The sequence below is a fragment of the Mchenga conophoros genome, linkage group LG20 (genome assembly GCF_057382185.1).
Source record: "Mchenga conophoros isolate Kocher_MC1m ecotype Shallow Benthic linkage group LG20, M_conophoros_male_GT1.1, whole genome shotgun sequence".
Classification (NCBI taxonomy): domain Eukaryota; kingdom Metazoa; phylum Chordata; class Actinopteri; order Cichliformes; family Cichlidae; genus Mchenga; species Mchenga conophoros.
In genome coordinates this window covers 36,740,246-36,757,459 of record NC_140545.1, presented here as the reverse complement: position 1 = coordinate 36,757,459, position 17,214 = coordinate 36,740,246, and the positions used below count along the sequence as shown (strand labels likewise).

The 17,214-nt window shown below is 51.1% G+C and overlaps 1 protein-coding gene and 2 non-coding genes across 8 annotated transcripts; 2 read left to right on the top strand and 1 right to left on the bottom strand.

The window, feature by feature from the left end:
* Positions 1-18: 18 nt before the first annotated feature.
* tpd52l2b (tpd52 like 2b) lies at positions 19-15,920 on the top strand. 6 transcript variants are annotated; one of them, XM_085260357.1, is made up of 9 exons: positions 19-222; positions 3,149-3,306; positions 4,267-4,415; positions 8,589-8,636; positions 11,159-11,260; positions 11,852-11,878; positions 12,386-12,427; positions 13,610-13,658; positions 14,013-15,920. In XM_085260357.1, the coding sequence occupies exons 1-9, from the start codon at positions 204-206 to the stop codon at positions 14,097-14,099; spliced, it is 681 nt and encodes a 226-aa protein (XP_085116483.1). In that variant the 5' UTR covers positions 19-203; the 3' UTR covers positions 14,100-15,920. The 6 variants fall into 6 exon arrangements, with proteins under 6 accessions (XP_085116483.1, XP_085116482.1, XP_085116485.1 ...); XM_085260356.1 differs by having other exon boundaries at positions 12,383-12,427; XM_085260359.1 differs by lacking the exon at positions 8,589-8,636 and having other exon boundaries at positions 21-222.
* Positions 15,921-16,611: 691 nt separating this feature from the next.
* On the bottom strand, positions 16,612-16,683 carry trnae-cuc (transfer RNA glutamic acid (anticodon CUC)). Its single transcript has one exon. It is a non-coding gene; the product is annotated as a tRNA-Glu (tRNA).
* A 164-nt stretch (positions 16,684-16,847) lies between these two features.
* trnas-aga (transfer RNA serine (anticodon AGA)) lies at positions 16,848-16,929 on the top strand. Its single transcript has one exon. It is a non-coding gene; the product is annotated as a tRNA-Ser (tRNA).
* Positions 16,930-17,214: the final 285 nt, after the last annotated feature.

Here is a 17,214-nt window from a genome sequence, read left to right as displayed (position 1 = left end):
ATGTGCCTCTGTTGTTTGGCGTTAATTTCACGGACCGTGGGATAAACGACTGCTGCTCCCCGTGTGTTCTTGTCGACGACTTTCTGTCAGCGAAGCTGTAGTGTGGACGGTTTGTGCTCAGTGTGCCGCTCTGCTGTCCGCTGCGCTCCACCTGAAACTTTAAATCTTCGAAAGAGGAGTTTAATCCGCGAGAGAGCGACGCCATGGACCCCGCCAGCCAAGGTAACGCTGAGTGTTAGCCTAGCACGGAGCTAGCGTAGCCTAGCCGAGTGTGAGAGTGCGCAGAGCGGCTCTCAGCGGATACTTTAGCCACTTTAATCGGTCATAAACGGCCGACAGCCCACTGTGTGAGCCCGGTTTGATTGTACGAAGCTGGGAGATCACCGAACATTGGCCACAGGCCCGGTTCCCGGGCTCTGAGCTCGGGTTTGTGGGTTAGCCGCTGAGTGGAACTTGAATCATATTAAAAACGGAGCTCCGTGTTTACGGACACGGACACTGCCGACGTGTTTAACCAGCTCAGACTCCAGGTAGGATTGGCTGGCTGCCCCAAACGCAGCAGCAGAGGCTCCTGTATTTACCTGGAGCCTCACCTGAGTGAGTCACCGACCCCTCCTGTCAGGTGGACACAGCTAACTGGCTGTTAGCATGCTAGTTGCTGCTGTGTCATCACTGACTTTTCAGACTGACAGCTTCATGTTGTGTTGACGCTGTGTTTACAGCTGAATCAGGCTGTGTTCTCTCACACTGCCAGGGTGGCTTAGCATGATTCACAAATCAGAATAAGCCTTACAAAGGGAAGTTTTAAACAGCAGGTGGGTGGAGCTTTTGTTTGTCGTGATGACATCATACAGCTGGAAGAGTAGAAAAAGTGCAGAATAGGTCAGCCTTAAAAGCAGCATTTAGTCAGACTGTGAAGGGAGCTTTGTCTTTATTTTAAGGTGAGGCGTGAATTCAGGTTTCAGGACAAAAAGGAAATGACTTCCTATTGATCATCTGCTTTTAATAAAGCCAGCACGTGCACCTTTCTGTCAGTGGGATTAAATTTACTCGAGCTCAAAAAACCCAGATTTGTTAAATGTTCAACATCAGTTCAGGTGAAGACGCTTGTTTTCAGTAAGACAACCCCAGAACGTGAGGAATAAACGGGACAGACGTGTCTTGCGTCAATGCTTGAGCCAATAGGATCCGAGGTGACCTGATGACGCCTCGGTCGGCTCCTGCAGGCCCTCTCTCTGTGAACTCCCCGCGCTGCTCTGCAGCTCTAATGGACGTTTTCAGAGCAGAGGTTACTGCTGCCTCTCGTCTGTGCGCAGCAGGGCGGATAAAGAGGGACGTCCGAGTCTGTGGAGTGACCCCGCAGTAACTACCCGATGAAGCAGGAAGAGGTTTGCTGACTGCTTTGGGTCGGCCTTCAGTAACGAGGCTCGGTCGCTGCTGGCTCACAGGGCGAGGCAGCAGCTGTTGTGTTGTGTTATCAGCAGAAGTGTAAGGAAGGTGTGGTTCACATGCAGGACACGGCTCAGCGTCTGCAGACTCGTCAGACCGCTGCCACATCAGATGATGAAGCTGATAACGCGCACACACACACACGGTTTCTCTGTGAGGGCAGTGAGGAAGTGAGACCGCAGCCGGAAGCATGAAGGATTAGGAAATGACTCTTCTTCAGGGGATCATGGAGGGATGTGCGGGAACAGACCCACAGTGATGACACTGTCGAGAAACCCTTTGAGGCAGCGTCACCTGATGCTTCCCACCTGACCCTGTCAGAGTTACCTGAAATATTCCAGGGTCTGATGTCTGGTCCCTGCTGTGTTAGGTCAGTAAAATCCTTTGGGGGTTCTTAATGTTTTGACCATTTTGGGTCAGGTGGTGTAAGCAAACGTGGAGGTGGAAGAAACTTTGATTTTATTTGTTACTCCCGCTGCAGTGATGTAAACTGGGAACGCCCCTATAGCAGCGACTCAACTTTCAAAATTAGAGTGGGGGGTTTGTCAGTCATAGATTAATACTGTAGCCCCACCCCCACCTGTGACACTAGCAGGACCATTTTTGTATGTCACATGAACGGTGATGTTGTTGCTATGGCATTCACGTAAACACGAGAAGGTCATTTTTACTGTGATTAAATGTTCCTTTGAAGGCGCTGCCCAGGTGCTTGCATGCGGCCTGTGCCGAGGGTCCGGCTGTAACGCTGTGTCAGCGCTGCTGTAACCAGGAAGTGTGGAAGGACGTCCTTCAGTAACGACATGAATGATGCCGGCGAGCATCGAGAGAACATTGTGTGGTGTTTTTGTGCCTCTATAATTGCAGATGTTGTCTATTATTTTGAAATGCTGGGCTGTAATTCCGAGGCTGAATCCTGCACACTCGGGTCAGTGTAGCTGCGCAGACACACACACACTAAAGGGTGTTTGTGCGATGTGAAACCTGATTTAATGCATTATGACTGTCAGCACAGGGACAGCGTTACTTTAATGCACCGGGGGACGCTGGGTAAGAATTGCTTTGACTGCCATCTGTCCATCGACACACCCCCGCCCAGTAAAGTCTGTGACAAAGGCGGGCTCAGACGGACGCACAATCGTACAATAATCTGCTCTTCGACCGTGAGTCAGGATTTATTGGGGCCCAGCTGGCTGTGCTGGAAATGCGGGTAAACCTGCGTTGAGGCCATTGCTCATTGGCTGACACACCTGCGAGGTCACCATTATGGTGGTCTGTGTCGTCTCTACAGTCGGTCATCAGTGAGATTTTTTTCTCAAGTGTGGATCCTGGTTTAAATGAAACGGGTGGAGGTGGTGGAGGTCACAGGGTCATCCTGCTGATTTTTACCATTTGCCGGTCTGACCGGGGTCGCCAGCGTTTCCTGCTGACTCACGTCCACCACCAGAGGTCCTCCGTGTTGGACCGCACTGGTCCACAGGCTGCTACGCCCATCAGAACCAGTCCTTCTGTTCCAGCATGACTCAGTTTCTTTCTCAGTGTGGCGGTGTTCGCAGCAGCTGCTGCCACTTCCTGTTTGATATCAGCTGCCGCCAGCACTCGCCTTTTCCTGTGTGTGTGTGTGTGTGTGTGCGTGCGCCTCTGTTGCTTTCAGCATTGTCTCAGTGTCTCTAATCCCGCCTCCTCCTCTTCCTCCTCTCAGATATCAACCTGAACTCTCCTAACAAAGCTCTCGGCGTGGATCGCACAGACAGCCTGTCCGACGTGCCCGTGGAGGGCGCTATGGGGAACCCAGCCAACCCTCCTCCACCTGGCCTGACGGAGGAGGAGGCGGAGGAGCTCCGCACCGAGCTCACCAAGGTACACACCACACCTGCTGAGATCCCAGGTGCTCGACAGCACCTGTGTGGTGGGGGCGGGGCTTCTTTAAGTGTTAGTTTGCAGTGTTTGGATCCAAAACTGGAGCTCAGGAGTTTTGAAATGAAGTGTCAGGTGACTGATTACAGCGAAAGGTTTCACTGAGCAGCTGTTTAATTTAACCCTCTGATCCTGTGACTGTCATGACATCATGAGCGCTGCGTTTACGCCACGGCCTCTGCGGTTAAACCGTTACTTGAGCCTGAAATAAAAATGGTAAATGGCCTGTGTTTGTATAGCGACCCCAAAGCGCTTTACATATCCAGTCATCCACACATTCACACACTGGTGATGGCAGCTACATTGTAGCCACAGCCACCCTGGGGCGCACTGACAGAGGCGAGGCTGCCGGACACTGGCGCCACCGGGCCCTCTGACCACCACCAGTAGGCAACGGGTGAAGTGTCTTGCCCAAGGACACAACGGCTGCGACTGTCTGAGCCGGGGCTCGAACCGGCAACCTTGTGATTACAAGATGAACTGCCAACTCTTGAGCCACGATCGCCACTTGAGCCTGTTTTTTTTTTTTTTAATTTTTTTTTTATATTGAGATCAGACGCCCGGACTCGGCGGTCGCTAATGGACCGGGTGCTGGTTACCTAGGTAACCTTCTAATGTACTTACTACCACTTCATCAGTCAGTCAGCAGTATCCTGAGCTCTCACTGGTAGTCGCTACAGTTGAGAACAATTTTATTTGCCCCGCCCCCTTTGTGTTGCCAGTGTGTGTTTGTTTTCTTCCTTCCTGTGTGAACGCAGCTTTCTCCAAGCCTCCAGAAAACAGTTTGAGGGGTGGGGGTGAATAAGGATGGTGGTGTTTACGGTCTCTCCATCAAACAACGTGACTTTCTGTGGAGTTGGATTTAAAGCTCCTGTTTTAAGAAAGTCTGTGAATGTGTTTCAGGTGGAGGAGGAGATCAACACCCTGCGGCAGGTTTTGTGCGCAAAAGAGAGACACGCCGCAGAGCTGAAGAGGAAACTCGGCCTCAACCCGCTCAACGAACTCAGGCAGAACCTCACGAGGAGCTGGCAGGACGTGCAGACCTCCAACGCGTACGTATCTGTGAATGCGCCGGGAGGTTAGGCTGTCCTCGGAGAGCTTTCGTATATCTCGGTGCTTTACGTTTCAAATGTTCTCCACAGCTTAGACTAAATAAAGGCTCCATTCAGTCCCAGCAGATATCGCTCACAGCCTTCAGCTCAGCTCTGAATAACAAGAGGACCGAAGGTTGGACTCATGCAAACATTGATTTGTTCTGGATGGCGTTGCATTTAATTAGCCTAAATTCATGTGTTTGATGGCTTTGGCTTCCTCAGCTGGTTCTGTCAGAGGTTTCTTCCTGTTAAAAGGGAGTTTTTCCTTCCACCGTCACCAAAGCTGTATCTGGTTTGCCACGATGTGGACTGAACCCCGAGGCTGTCAGGCTGGGAGGTCCCCACAGGTGAGGAGACGAGCTGTTGAAGCATGAGTACTGTTCAGCAGTCGGAGGCTCGCTTCACCGAGGCTGGAGGTTCAGCCCGAGTCTGTGGATCCTGATTGGTTTGCAAAGAAGAAACTGAACAAGTTGAAGGCCTCGGCTTGTGGCACAGCCACATCTGCACATAGAGTCCAGCTTCACCTGGTTTGGATCCCACCTCCTGATGCTGAGGAGGAGGTGTGATCCTGAGGATGTGCAGGGAGCACCTGCTGATAGACGAGCTTCTGGCACAGGATGCGAGAGGGTGTGTGCGAGTCCCTGCGGGCGCCGGTAGTAACGAGCTGCAGACTGACCCATCCGGTTTCACGTTGCATCGTTCAGATGAAACGGAAGCTGCAGAGACAGTTTCATCTCTGACGCGCTCAGACGCAGCGGCGCTCTGCGCTTTAATGGCAGCAAAGCTTTTCTGAAGGAAGGAGAAGTCACTGCTGTCTAACCTTCTGTTAGTGAGGGGCAGCCAATCAGCAGAAAGTGGGTCTATAAGGGGCGGAGCTTGTTTCAGACAGAGCTGCAGGATGACAGGAGGGGTTATACTGAAGTGTGATTCAGGCTGAGCTGACGCCGTCCTGTGTGTGTTTCCAGCTACGTGAGAACGGCTGAGACGCTGGGCGAGTGGAACGAGCGGGTGACCCGTTCAGATCTGTGAGTCGACGCCGTGCTCGCTGCTCGCTCTGTTTGCGCTCTCACGCTCTGACTTTGGCACCCAGCTTCTAACGTGTGCGTGAACATTTCAGCGGTCTAGTGTGGGAGCTGCTCAGGCTCACCTGCAGCTGTCTGCTCGGTCTCAGGTCCCTGAGCCGGACCTCTGCACCGTGTTTGTGCTGTCGGAGCATTTTTAATGACATCATGTGACCGATAACATGGCTGCTGTGACGTTTCTGTACTAACAGACCAGGAAGAAGGCTGAGCTCCAGTTACTGAGGACTGAGTGTGAGTCTGTGATGCTAGCATCATGCACCGTGGTGTCAGCGGACAGAGCAACTGCTGGAGTGAGTGCTCTGCTGTGAGGTAGCACTGAGGTGGGATTTGGTGTGGGCGTCCTGACCACAGCAGCCTGAGCTGCATGCCTCACTCACCCGAGTGTGTTTGGTTATCAGATTCTCTGTGGAGGAGCTAAAGGTTCAGTGTATTTCTTCACTTCCCCTCTCAGAGATCAGGTGTCTTTGCCTCCAGATGTGACGGTGTCCTCTCCTGCTTCCTCTCAGCATCAGTCTTCCTCCGTATTTTTGGCTTCTTCAAACAGCCTTCCCCCCTCTGCTGTCTGAGTTACAGGCTGTTCACTGCAGTCAGTCATTCATTGTTCCCCGCTGTTAGAAATCAAGCGCACCTCCTCTAAAGGAGGCGTGGTCACACTTCCATGTGTAACTATTGTGCTGATAATTACATGTTTGTTTTTTCATTCAGTAAAAGGCAGCTATTGAACCGATGAAGGTCTTTGCTGGTGATTGGAAGCCACGTTGGTTTGACTTGTGGCTGTAGCTGGAGTAGACGCGCTGGGAGCTCGTGGGGAGAAAACGCTGCCGTGCCGTCATGGAGATGGGTGCGCTTGATTTATAAGGCGAGGCAGGACAGAGCTTTGAAACGTTTCAAAGTCAAACCCAGTGACGGTAAAACGCGACTCGTTTGTCGGACCGTGGTTATTCACCATGCAGCTGCAGGCCTGTGTCTCCCGAGGCCAGCGGCTTCCGTCGCAGACACACCTTGGCGTTGGCGCCACGGGTGTTTTTACGGTTGACGTTAACGTCCAAAAACCCTGTTAAAGGTGACAGCGCTCCCGGACACGTGGAGTTGGAGACCCCACAGAGGATGAGTCGTTCCCAATGAGCATGTGCAGAATTGCTGCATCACTCAGAGCCTCAAGCACGCCATCTGACCCCGGGCGATCCCGGCTGACCCCTGAAACGACTTCCAGTCTGGGTCAGTCCGAGGGACACGTTTCTGTGCCAGCAGAGCAAAGACACGCTGTGAATCGCAGCGTTCCCGCCCGGCTGCTGAGGCCTGAGGCTGCTGGAAGTTTCCAGGTTCCGCCTCTGTAATGAACCGGATTGGCGAGCTCGCTCGGATAGTTGGCGTGACCTGACGGGGCGGCGCTGCTGACTCGTGCTTGACTCACAAGCAGCAGCAGCTGCACCGGCAGGTTTCTGGTGTTTGTTCTGCTCGCAGAAATACACCAGCACGTCGGCGAGCGCTGTCGGTGTTAGTTTGTGGTCGTTCGTCTGCCGCAGACGTGCAGTCAGCGTGGATTTTACTCTAATGCAGCTGGAAACGTGTCTGCAACCACACGGACAGCTCGGACTCGCTGCTGCAGGAACGAGTGGGAGGAAAGGAATGCGAGAGAGGAGGAGGGGAAGAGACGGTGTTTTGCTTAGTCACATGATACGTGATATCCAGGAAGACGGGCAGGCGGGTGAGGCGCGCGCAGACGCTGTGAGTTATGAACACGTCACGGCCGCATGAATATTTTTAGATGTTCTCTTTTTTTCCCGTTTCCTCGTTTTGTGGATCAGCTGACTGAGCGTCTTGTCTCAAAGTAAACCGGAGGCGGTGGAGACGGAGCCGTTTGGGTTGATGTGGCCCGTGCAGTGGGAGGGGACAGTTGTGGGCGGAGGCTGGCCTCGCGGGGCGGCTCCGGTTTCTGTAAAAATAACTCAGGCTGTCTGCGAGGTCAGAATCGGATTGTTGCACAACAGGAGTCTGCTGTGCGTTGGATTCGACCTTATGCTGCAGCTCACCGTGTCATGTTTCACAGATCAAAGTTTAAATATCATCACATCATCCATCCGTCCTCTGATCCTTATCAGGTTGGCGGGGGGTGGAGCCTGTCCCTGCGGTTAATATTTATCGCAGAGCTTCAGATAAATGGGTGAAATGTTCGGTGAGCTGATTAAAATGACCCTGAGTCCAGTTTTAACTCCATGGCATCATGTGATCACCAACACGCACGTTTCTGTGACTGTGGACTGAGTGGACGCTGACCACGAGGGAAGCAGAGACGGCCTCCTTCCTGACGCTCACAGCTCCGGTCTCGGGTTTGAGCGGTGCGGCCAAAAGTCTCATCACCATGGCAACCACAATAGCAGCTTCACCAGTGCAGGTGTTTGAATGTTAGTGGACACAGGATACGGCTCATTGTGATTGGCTGTTTAAACCGGGACCTGCACTGATTGGTGGGCTAGGTCAAAGGTCATCACGACAGGCCTACAGCTACTTCACAACAATTATTCGAACAGCAACACAGTCAGCACACACACACACACACACACACACACACACACCTGTAGGTTCCTCGGTCAGGGCGGCGTTCCTGTTTCCTGGCTCCGCCCTCAGCTGCGTGGCTGTGTGACTCCTGTGAACTCCACGCTGATCCTCTCCCTGCTCTGTGAGGTCTGAGTGTTTACCCGTGTACCTGCAACCTCGCTTTACGCCCCGCCCCTCGCAGCGGACCGCCGCCAACACGGATGTGCTGACTGTGTGACTGCTGTTCATCTGTGACGGCTTCTTTTCAGCTGGAGGTTTTTATGTTGCAGATCTGTATTACATGTGAATATTCTTTTCCATCAACGTGTTATATGAACGTGCAGCTCTGAATCCACGGCGGCGGCGTTTTTAAACCTCCTCCGTGTGCTCAGGAGAGTCGGCGTTCCTGTCCGGCCGCACACAGCGGCAGCTTCTAGCATGTTTTGGACGTTTTCAGCTGACGTGTGCTGTGAGTGTCTCTGTGTGATTTTTCCTGCTGTTGTGTCTTCAGATATCTGTCTGCCTCGGCCACTTTGGATGACATTACCCACTCCGACGCGTGAGTTGACCTTCGTCTTTGTGCTCTTGTCTGTCTGTAGATGAGTTAAGGTTTCTTTCACTTTGGGATTTGTGGAAGTTTTCTGTTTTCCTTTTGCTTCTGTGGTGCCACGGCGGTGGAGCTGTTGCTAACGAGACGAGGAGACGTTTTCTGCTGTGGACGCAGCTGAAGCCTCCTCGTTACACTTTTCATCGTCTTCGGTGTTTGAACCAAAAATATTCAGGCCCTGTCGATGCTGACCACGTTTTCTCCAGTTATTAATCTAAAACAGACGTCATGCAGAGCGTTCAAACAGTCAAAGCTGACAGGAAGTGAAGCGCCACCGCCATGCACGTCTGGCAGGGATCGTTGATTACAGTAAGTGTCACACGGACACAGTGGCATTTATTCTCAGGTGGAGTAACTATCAGCTCGTCCAGAGCGACCCTCCGACGCGCCACACAGCGGCGCACACGCAGAGCTGCGAGCAGGAACCTGGAGCTCTTTGTTTACGGCGTCATCGTCAGCTCCCAGTCTGTTTTGGAAAAAGCAACAGTGCAGAGGTTCAACAGTTTAAAAAAAAAAAGCAGAAGATGACATCATAGGGTTAAATGTTTTATTAATATTAGGGTTACAGCAGGGGCGGGGCTCCGGGGGGCTCCAGGCCTCGAGGGCCGGCGTCCTGCAGGTTTTCAGACATGTCAGCTGATTTAAATGGCTAAACGACCTCCTCAACATGTCGTGAAGTTCTGCAGAGGCCTGGAACTGAACTGATCATTTGACCCAGGTGTGCCGACCCAGGGTGATAAAGCTCGAGGCCTGGAGTTCCCACCCCTGGGTTACAGGAAGTGTTATTGAAGCTGTGATGGTGGGTTGAGAAAGAAAACTGGAACCAAAAAGCAACAAACTCAGACCTGTGTGCTCGTTTCCAGCTCCTCGTCTTTCTTCTTGGGTTGTAGTAGAGTAGCTTTGCATGATTCACAGTTTATCATAATCCTCCTTCATCTTGTGCTGCTCCTTGGTGGAGGTCAAAGGTCACAGATGCTGCTTTGCCTGATGACCTAATGCTGCGACTGCTTTTCCAGACTGACACAGTTTTCCTGTTGTTCCTGGCTGTGCGTCCTGGCTGACGTTCAGAGTGAAGCCGGCGTGGAGCTGAAGCTGCCGCCCGTGTGTGTGTGTGTGTGTGTGTGTGTGTGTGTGTGTGTGTGTGTGTGTGGGGCTGAGATTTTTGTGCTCCTATTGGTGGACCTCACAGAGGCCTGGGTCTGGGGGTTACGTTGAGATGCAGAGTAGAGTAGCCGGGGATCGAACCACCAACGAGCCGCTGGTCCTCCCGAGCCGCAGCTGTCAGTGCTGTTACTCTAAAAATGTTTTTCCCCCCCAAAAGTAACCAAGTTACTTTCTGCAAGTAACAATCCAGCTCTGAACTTTTCACGTGCTTCAATCGTGCTGCTGCGTTACTGTAGTGTTGACAGACGCCTGCTGTGCGTGGAAGCAGCGAGAGCACGGCGTGTTCTGCTTGCCGCACGCGTCGTCCTGTCCGTGCTGGGATCAGAGGTGTTTGGAGGTAAACGGGAGCTCGACTGCAGGAATGAAAACAAGCCGCTGACTTCCTGTTGTTTTCACAGCTGGTCAGGCGAAGCCGTCGGTAAACTGCTGTTAGGCGAGTTATAGATCCGGTGTCTGATCCATTTGAACTTCAGCCCCTGCGTTTCTGAGCTCCTGCATGCGTTTGGCCGAAGAGCCTCCACAGGTGGTGTGCTGCTTTGTTAGCTGCTGGACGTTTTCTGTCTGGAAGCGTCCTCAGTCTGGACCCGATAAACCTGAGGTTCTTGTCTCGGGACCGCAGATGGACACAGCCGCTGCGAGCTCGCTCTGCGGTCTGCAGGATCAAAGTTGGCCCTTGTTGTTTCGTGTTTGGATGAAAGGGCGGACAGCGACGTACGGGAGCATCACACCTGCTGATCAGTAACATCAACATAAAATCCTTAAAGCGGAGCTCCGCCTTCCTCAGCGCTCTGTTACAGTGACCTCACAGCAGCCATCTTATTGGTCACATGACCTCATTAAAAGGGCTCCGGCAGCACGAGCACGATGCCCTTTAAAGCTGTGTTACGGAGGAGGATCCACGGACCGTCAGGCTGTAACATGAGTCTGAGGCACGGACTCACTGCTGCCTCTGCTGGACGCTGTTGCATCTCAGGTCTCTCACATCATCAAACCAGTAGTGTGGCTCTGTTCGCTGTAACGCGCTCGGCTCGCCGCTGGTCGTGACCAGCCATCGGTCTCCCTGTCATGTTTTCCTCGTGCTGTGAGGCGAGACTGAAATAAGCTCTTCCTGCCGGCTGACTGGTGCCTGCTAACACTCCTGGGTTCTTGTTCCTGTTTCCAGTTTGTTCCAGAGGGAGGACGCTCTGCTGTGTTTAACTTGCTGTGTGTCGCGGCTGGTCTGTGTGAACACTAACACTGGTGCGTTTGTGTGTCTGTGGCGCTGCAGCTCAACACTAACGCCTCTGTTTCTGTGCTCCTCCTCTCTGCAGGTACAAGAAGACTCAGGAGACGCTTTCCCAGGCCGGACAGAAGACGACCGCGGCTCTGAGTACAATGAGCACGGCCCTCAGCAAGAAGATCGGCGACATGAGGTACAGTGCGACAGAGCCAACATGGCCACCGCGCCGGCTCAGCTGCAGGAACAAATGTCAGCGGGGACGTGTGGACCCATCCTTACACCGTCCCCTGCTAGGCAACCTGGTGACGAGTCTGTGGATCGTTTAAATCAGGTGGTGTGTTGGGTCTGCACGCCTCTCCTGCTGTGGGTTTAGCTCCCCGAGTGACAGAGTGCGAGCACTGCTCGGGCGACGGCCCGTTAACGTGGCTCACAGCATCAACCCTGTCCCGTCCTCGCCAACGCGGGGGCTCAGAGAGCGCGTTGGCGAGGACGAGGCCCGCCTCAGACCGTCACCAGGTTAAACCCGGCCACGCGTTTCTTCCTGCAGCTCTGACTTCATCTCCGGTCGCGTCCTGCCCACCTGCAGCTTCACTGCTGTGATTGGGTCGTTACCCAGCTTCAGTGCTGAGTGTGAGTAAAGCAGCAGTGGGACGCGGCCCCCTCCACTGTGCAGTTTAATCCCTGTAGCTCAGTGTGTGTGTGTGTGTGTGTGTGTGTGTGTGTGTGTGTGGCCTCACGCTCTCTCTCTCTCTCCTTCTTACCGCTGCCTTGGTCTGACCCGCAGAGCTCTGCCGTTCTCTAACTCCTTTAGGTAAGCCTCCACATGTTGTCATCCTCACACGGTCAGTCACATGACCTGTAATTATGTAAACGCAACACTGGTCCACTAAGAAGTCAGGTGACCCTTTAAAGTGCCTCAAGGGGACTGCTGTTGTGACTTTGTGTTGTGTCAATAAAGTTGAATTCAACGTTTGTAGTGATGCTAGCCTCAGGTTGCTGTGGAGACAGCTTCATTTCAGTTTGATGGTTCTGTATGTTCATGTATCAGCGCCAGTTTAAAGTGCTGTGCTCTGATTGGCCAGCCTGACAGGAAGACGTTTCGATGATATGAGCTGAAAATAAAGTAAACGAGTTAAAGAAACGACGCTGGGCGTTCCAGCTGTGCAGAGGATGTTTGAAAAACTCAGTTCTTTCAGCGTCAGACTGCTCTGCAGGCTGTGACAGCTGATTTAACAGCTGTGTGTGTGCGTGCGCGTCACTGCTTCCTGCATTGTAACACTTGCTTTTCTGTCTCTTCTCTTTAACGCATTCAAAGTAGCAACTATTCCATTCGCCACTCGATAAGTATGCCCGCCATGAGGTAACGTAACACACACACCTGTACCTGTCTGTGCTCGCTAACATCAGCTCACTGAAGGCGTTCAAACCTGGGGGCGTTTGATGTGGGGAAATGAGGTGGAGTTTTTATTGGCTACTTTTATTCGAATACATTTATTCGACTCTGCCGTCAGCTGATCTGATGTTTCCGTGGCAACATGAAAGTTTTTGATTTTAGTTGTTATTGTGTTGAAATTTGACGCTGCGGTGACATAATGAAACTTTGCTGCGGTGGCTGTTTTTCTTTGTTTGTTCTTTCCAGTCGCAGCTCGTCTGCAGTGAAACACAAACGATACAAACATGTGTACATTGTTTGTTTTTATTAAAGCTGCTTTTATTTCATGATTGAATATTTTATCAGGTCTATGGCCCAAAACGTCGGGCTGCTGTGAGTCTGCAGATCTCAGAAACTCACATTTTATTCACAATAAAACATAAAACATGACGGGTCTGACCTCAGATCAGTCTTAAAGGAGTCCAGAGCAGATGGCGCCATTTCTCCATCGTGGTCACGCGTGGTTCTCCTCCGTGTGATGGAGCTGTAACCTGCACGTGTGGACTGCACGCCGAGCTGCTCGCATACGGCGGTTTCTGGAAGCGTTCCTGAGCCCGTGCACTGATTGATCACAGAGCGGCGTTTGAAGGTTATCGTCCCCGCGCACAGAGATTCCTCTGAGTATGCTGATGATGTCATGTTCACAGTGAGGATTGCTGTAGGTTGGTGAAGCTCTGCCCGATCATGTGACCCAGCTGCTGACAGAATAGAATCGAATAGAATAGAATAATCCTTTAATTGTCCCACAAGGGGAAATTTGGTTGTAACAGCAGCCAGAAAGACACAACACACAGGACACCTGATCAGCTGATAAATCTTCCTCCGGCTGTTTCTCTTCTCAGTTTTCAGCGTTTTGTCGACCCGTCCCAACTTTGACGCACGTGCTGCCGCCATCAAAGTCAAACTTTATTGAAATGGTTCATTTTCTCCTTTAAATGTTTTCTGTGAATCAAATCTGGATTTATGAGACTTGCAGATCATCACATTCAGTTTTTATTCACACGGCATCCTGACGTTTGGATTTGGCGTTGTTATTAAAGAAATGTGATGTTTGTTAGATTTGATGTGGCGGTGTTATTCTGACTCTAACCTCGTGTCTCTGCTCCGCAGAAACTCTCCAACCTTCAAGTCCTTTGAGGATAAAATGGGGAACCTGAAGGTGAGCAGAGGTCTGCAGCAAAGTTTAGTGTTTGGAAAAGGATCAAAGTTGAACATTGAGTTCAGATATCTGCAGGACGAGCAAAGGTCAAAGGTTAATGCAGAGTTTCACCACAAGGTGGCAGCATGTTCTGTGTCCAGTGTCGATTAGTTTCTTCTTCTTTGCATGTTTTTGCTCACGGTGCTCCGTGAGTGTGGGACAGGAAGTCAGCTTTTCTTTAGTTTCAGGTTTGTGTCTGAAGGAAGGTTTTAAAATGAAGACGAGGCTTTAAACAGAGTAAACAGGAAGCTGATGAAGGGACGCGCTAACCGCATCACTGACCCTCAGCTGTTTCCTCTTCCTCTCTCTCTTCAGTATAAGGTCGTCGGTCAGAGAGGAAATGGAGACACCGTCAGCTCCCCCACCGACACCACCCCCACTCAGGAGAACCCATCTTTCTGAACACTCGCTCCCTCCTCCACCACCTCCTCGCCGCCACCTTCTTCACGACCTTAGACTGTACTGTTACCACCTCGTCGCAGAGCCACACCTCCACCTCCACCTCAGCAGCTCGCTCTGTAGCTGGTGGCAGAGTGCACAGCCCCGCCCCCGAGCCCCGCCTCTGTTTCAAACCCATCAATGTTTCAGAGGCCACCCGGCTAAACACCAGGCGCTAAAAGATGTCACCTTCTGAAACTTGACCCCCCCCCCCCCGTGTTCATACGCATCCAAAAAACAAACACGCAAACCTCCTGCAGGTGTAGCTTTGGAGGCGGGGCTTCTGCAGGTGGAGGAGGACTATATGGGCCTCTGTGGGTGAGCGTGCTCTCTTCTTTCTCTGCATTCACACTGTGAGCACACGCTGCACAGCGCCCCCCGCCGCGCTCTGTGTAAACGCAGGCAGGTGTACAGGTTAGCGCTATATACCTGCGAGGATGGGCGGGGTCAGGACCCGGGAACCCCCGCCCTCCTCGACCTTCTCCACGTACACGCACATCCCACCTGAAACCCCCGCTGTGTAAAAAAGTCCTTCAGCCATTTTGTATTCTCTGAACTCTTTTACAGCTTTGCAGACGTTTTTACGTAACTTCTATCGGCGCGTACCAACACAGGTAACCAAACTGTCTCCGGTTCACAGGCGTGTCGCTGAAAACGCAGCTTCCTGTTAGTGAAACTGGCGTCGCCGTCGGAGCGCAGCCGACGCTTCAACGACGCTTCGCCGCGAACGCTACCTGCTGAATGTCACCGCTTCTCAGTCGGCCTTACTCGCGTTAAAAGCTTCGCCCGCTCTCTGATCCAGCCGCGGGACACGCCCACCCCTCGCCCTTTGGTTTTTCTTCTTCTTCTACTCTGGGTTTGGTGAAGGACGGGACGCCCGGGTGTTTGTGGTGTACTCACACGGGGCGCGAACAACTGACTTTTCAGGTTTTTTTTTCATTATTTGTAAAACGCCATGAAGTACCGTGCCAATCTTTGTGTGCTTTGCCAACATCACTCCTGCCCGCTACAGGAAGTGCTGACGAGCTCGTTAATAAGACATCCTGCTCCTGTGGCGTCCGACTGCTCTGTGACAGGAAGTGGTCATTGAGGCGTGCCGCCACGTGTGAGTACACCTGAGAGGGAGACCTGTCATCAGTCTTGCGGGTCTCCGCTGTAGGTGTTTCTGCTGCCCGCGGCTGTCCTCCCTCCTGCGTGCGTCCTTATTCTTTGTGTTGATCATTATGGTAGACGATGAAGATGATTTGTTAGCTGCTTCCTGATTTTCTTTCCTTTGCTTTTCTGAGGTAGTTTCTTCTTTGTAAAATGTCATCAGTTGCCAATCCTGAAATATCTGTTACAGACTCTTTCTTTGTGTCTCTGGATCTCCTCAAGTGTCTCTGCGCTTTGCCAAGATTAAACAAACTTCTGCACACTACAAGAAATACTCCTGAAGTCATTTACTTAATAAAAGAATCACATTTTTCTTATGCACAGGGGAAAGGAGCTCGTCAGTGTGAGAAAAATGCGATTTTGAAACTAAATGGATTTTCCTCCTTGAAAGCTGCACATGAGCAGTTTGTTTTGGAGAGTAGATGATGGATGGAGTGAGTGACTTCTTAGTTTTGGGACGTGCAGCACACCACGAGCATGCTCACTGAGAACTTTCAGCTTTATTCGGGTCCGGGGCCTCTCTCATGTAGATCGTTAAAGGGATCAGATTTGGAAGCTTATGGTGAATTAATTAAAAACATTTTGGTTTATTGTAAATGTTTGGATATCAATAAAGCATTCCTTTAAATGAAATGTGCCCTGTGATCTCTTCACTTCACTGCTGTGCATAAATTTACTGACACATCTTTACAATCTGTAAATTGAATAAACATTAATTAAAGTTTGATTCTGGATTTGAGGCTCTCCTTTTTCTGAATTCATGGAAAAGTATTGCTGAATTTAACTGATTTAAATTCAGATGAAGGCTGCAAAGTTAGAGAAATAAAGCCATGACCATCTCCTGGGTTGCTAAATTTCCTGAGTTTAGAGTCAACTATGACACCTGGGGCTGAACAGGAAGTCAATCTGACGGTTTTTGGGTTTCAATATGAGAAAACGTCAGCTTTTAAAAAAATAAGCTGCATGCATATTCTATTCTGTATGCAAACAGCATAGGTGACAGAGGCTGAGGTCACCGAAGGTTAAATATGTTTACAGATTTTCGTCTTGATGCATTCTCAATCATCCAGGAAAGTGAATCTTTGATCAGTGGTTGTTGATCAGTGGTCATGAGAATTAGCATAATTATGATTAAGGAACTGACCTCCCGGCCCATTGTCCCTTCAGTGGGCTGGTTTCAGTCATTATGCAAATGTACTGTTTATAAGATTTGGGGAAACCTGCAGTCAGCTGAGACTGAAGAAGTCACTTGGATGAGTGACGAAACGTTTCTCCCACAAAACGCTACGTGTGAATGCACGCTTCGGTTTTCAGAAAAAGGGTGTTCCCTGACCGGGAATCGAACCCGGGCCGCGGCGGTGAGAGCGCCGAATCCTAACCACTAGACCACCAGGGAGAGTTACCGTGAATGGTCACAATCAGGCTTAAATAGTAACGTGAAACAATCATGTTCGTAGTATTAAAGTGGTCACTCTTCCCCGTTCTGTATCAGTACGGGTCATATGAGAACCACACCTGTAGAGTGACAGGTGTAGGCGGCGGCAGGAGGTAGGTAGGTAGGTTGTCGTGGCCGAGTGGTTAAGGCGATGGACTAGAAATCCATTGGGGTCTCCCCGCGCAGGTTCGAATCCTGCCGACAACGAACGTTTTGCACAATCACTCGTTCCTGTTCTCCTACGAACCTGACCACAGACAGGTGAGATAAAGCTGTGCCACTGTCGAGGCTCTCAGATGAGAGACACCTACATTTAAAATCAGCAGAACTGACCTCAAGTACTACAGTAAAATATGTATATATAGCAAACATGGTAGATAAAATTTAGACATAAACAGTCATAAAAGTATAAAAGCAAATATAAAAACTGAGCAAAAAAACTCTAAACTGCATCAGCGTCATGACCTCCTTTTTTCTCCAGTTTACTGAGTC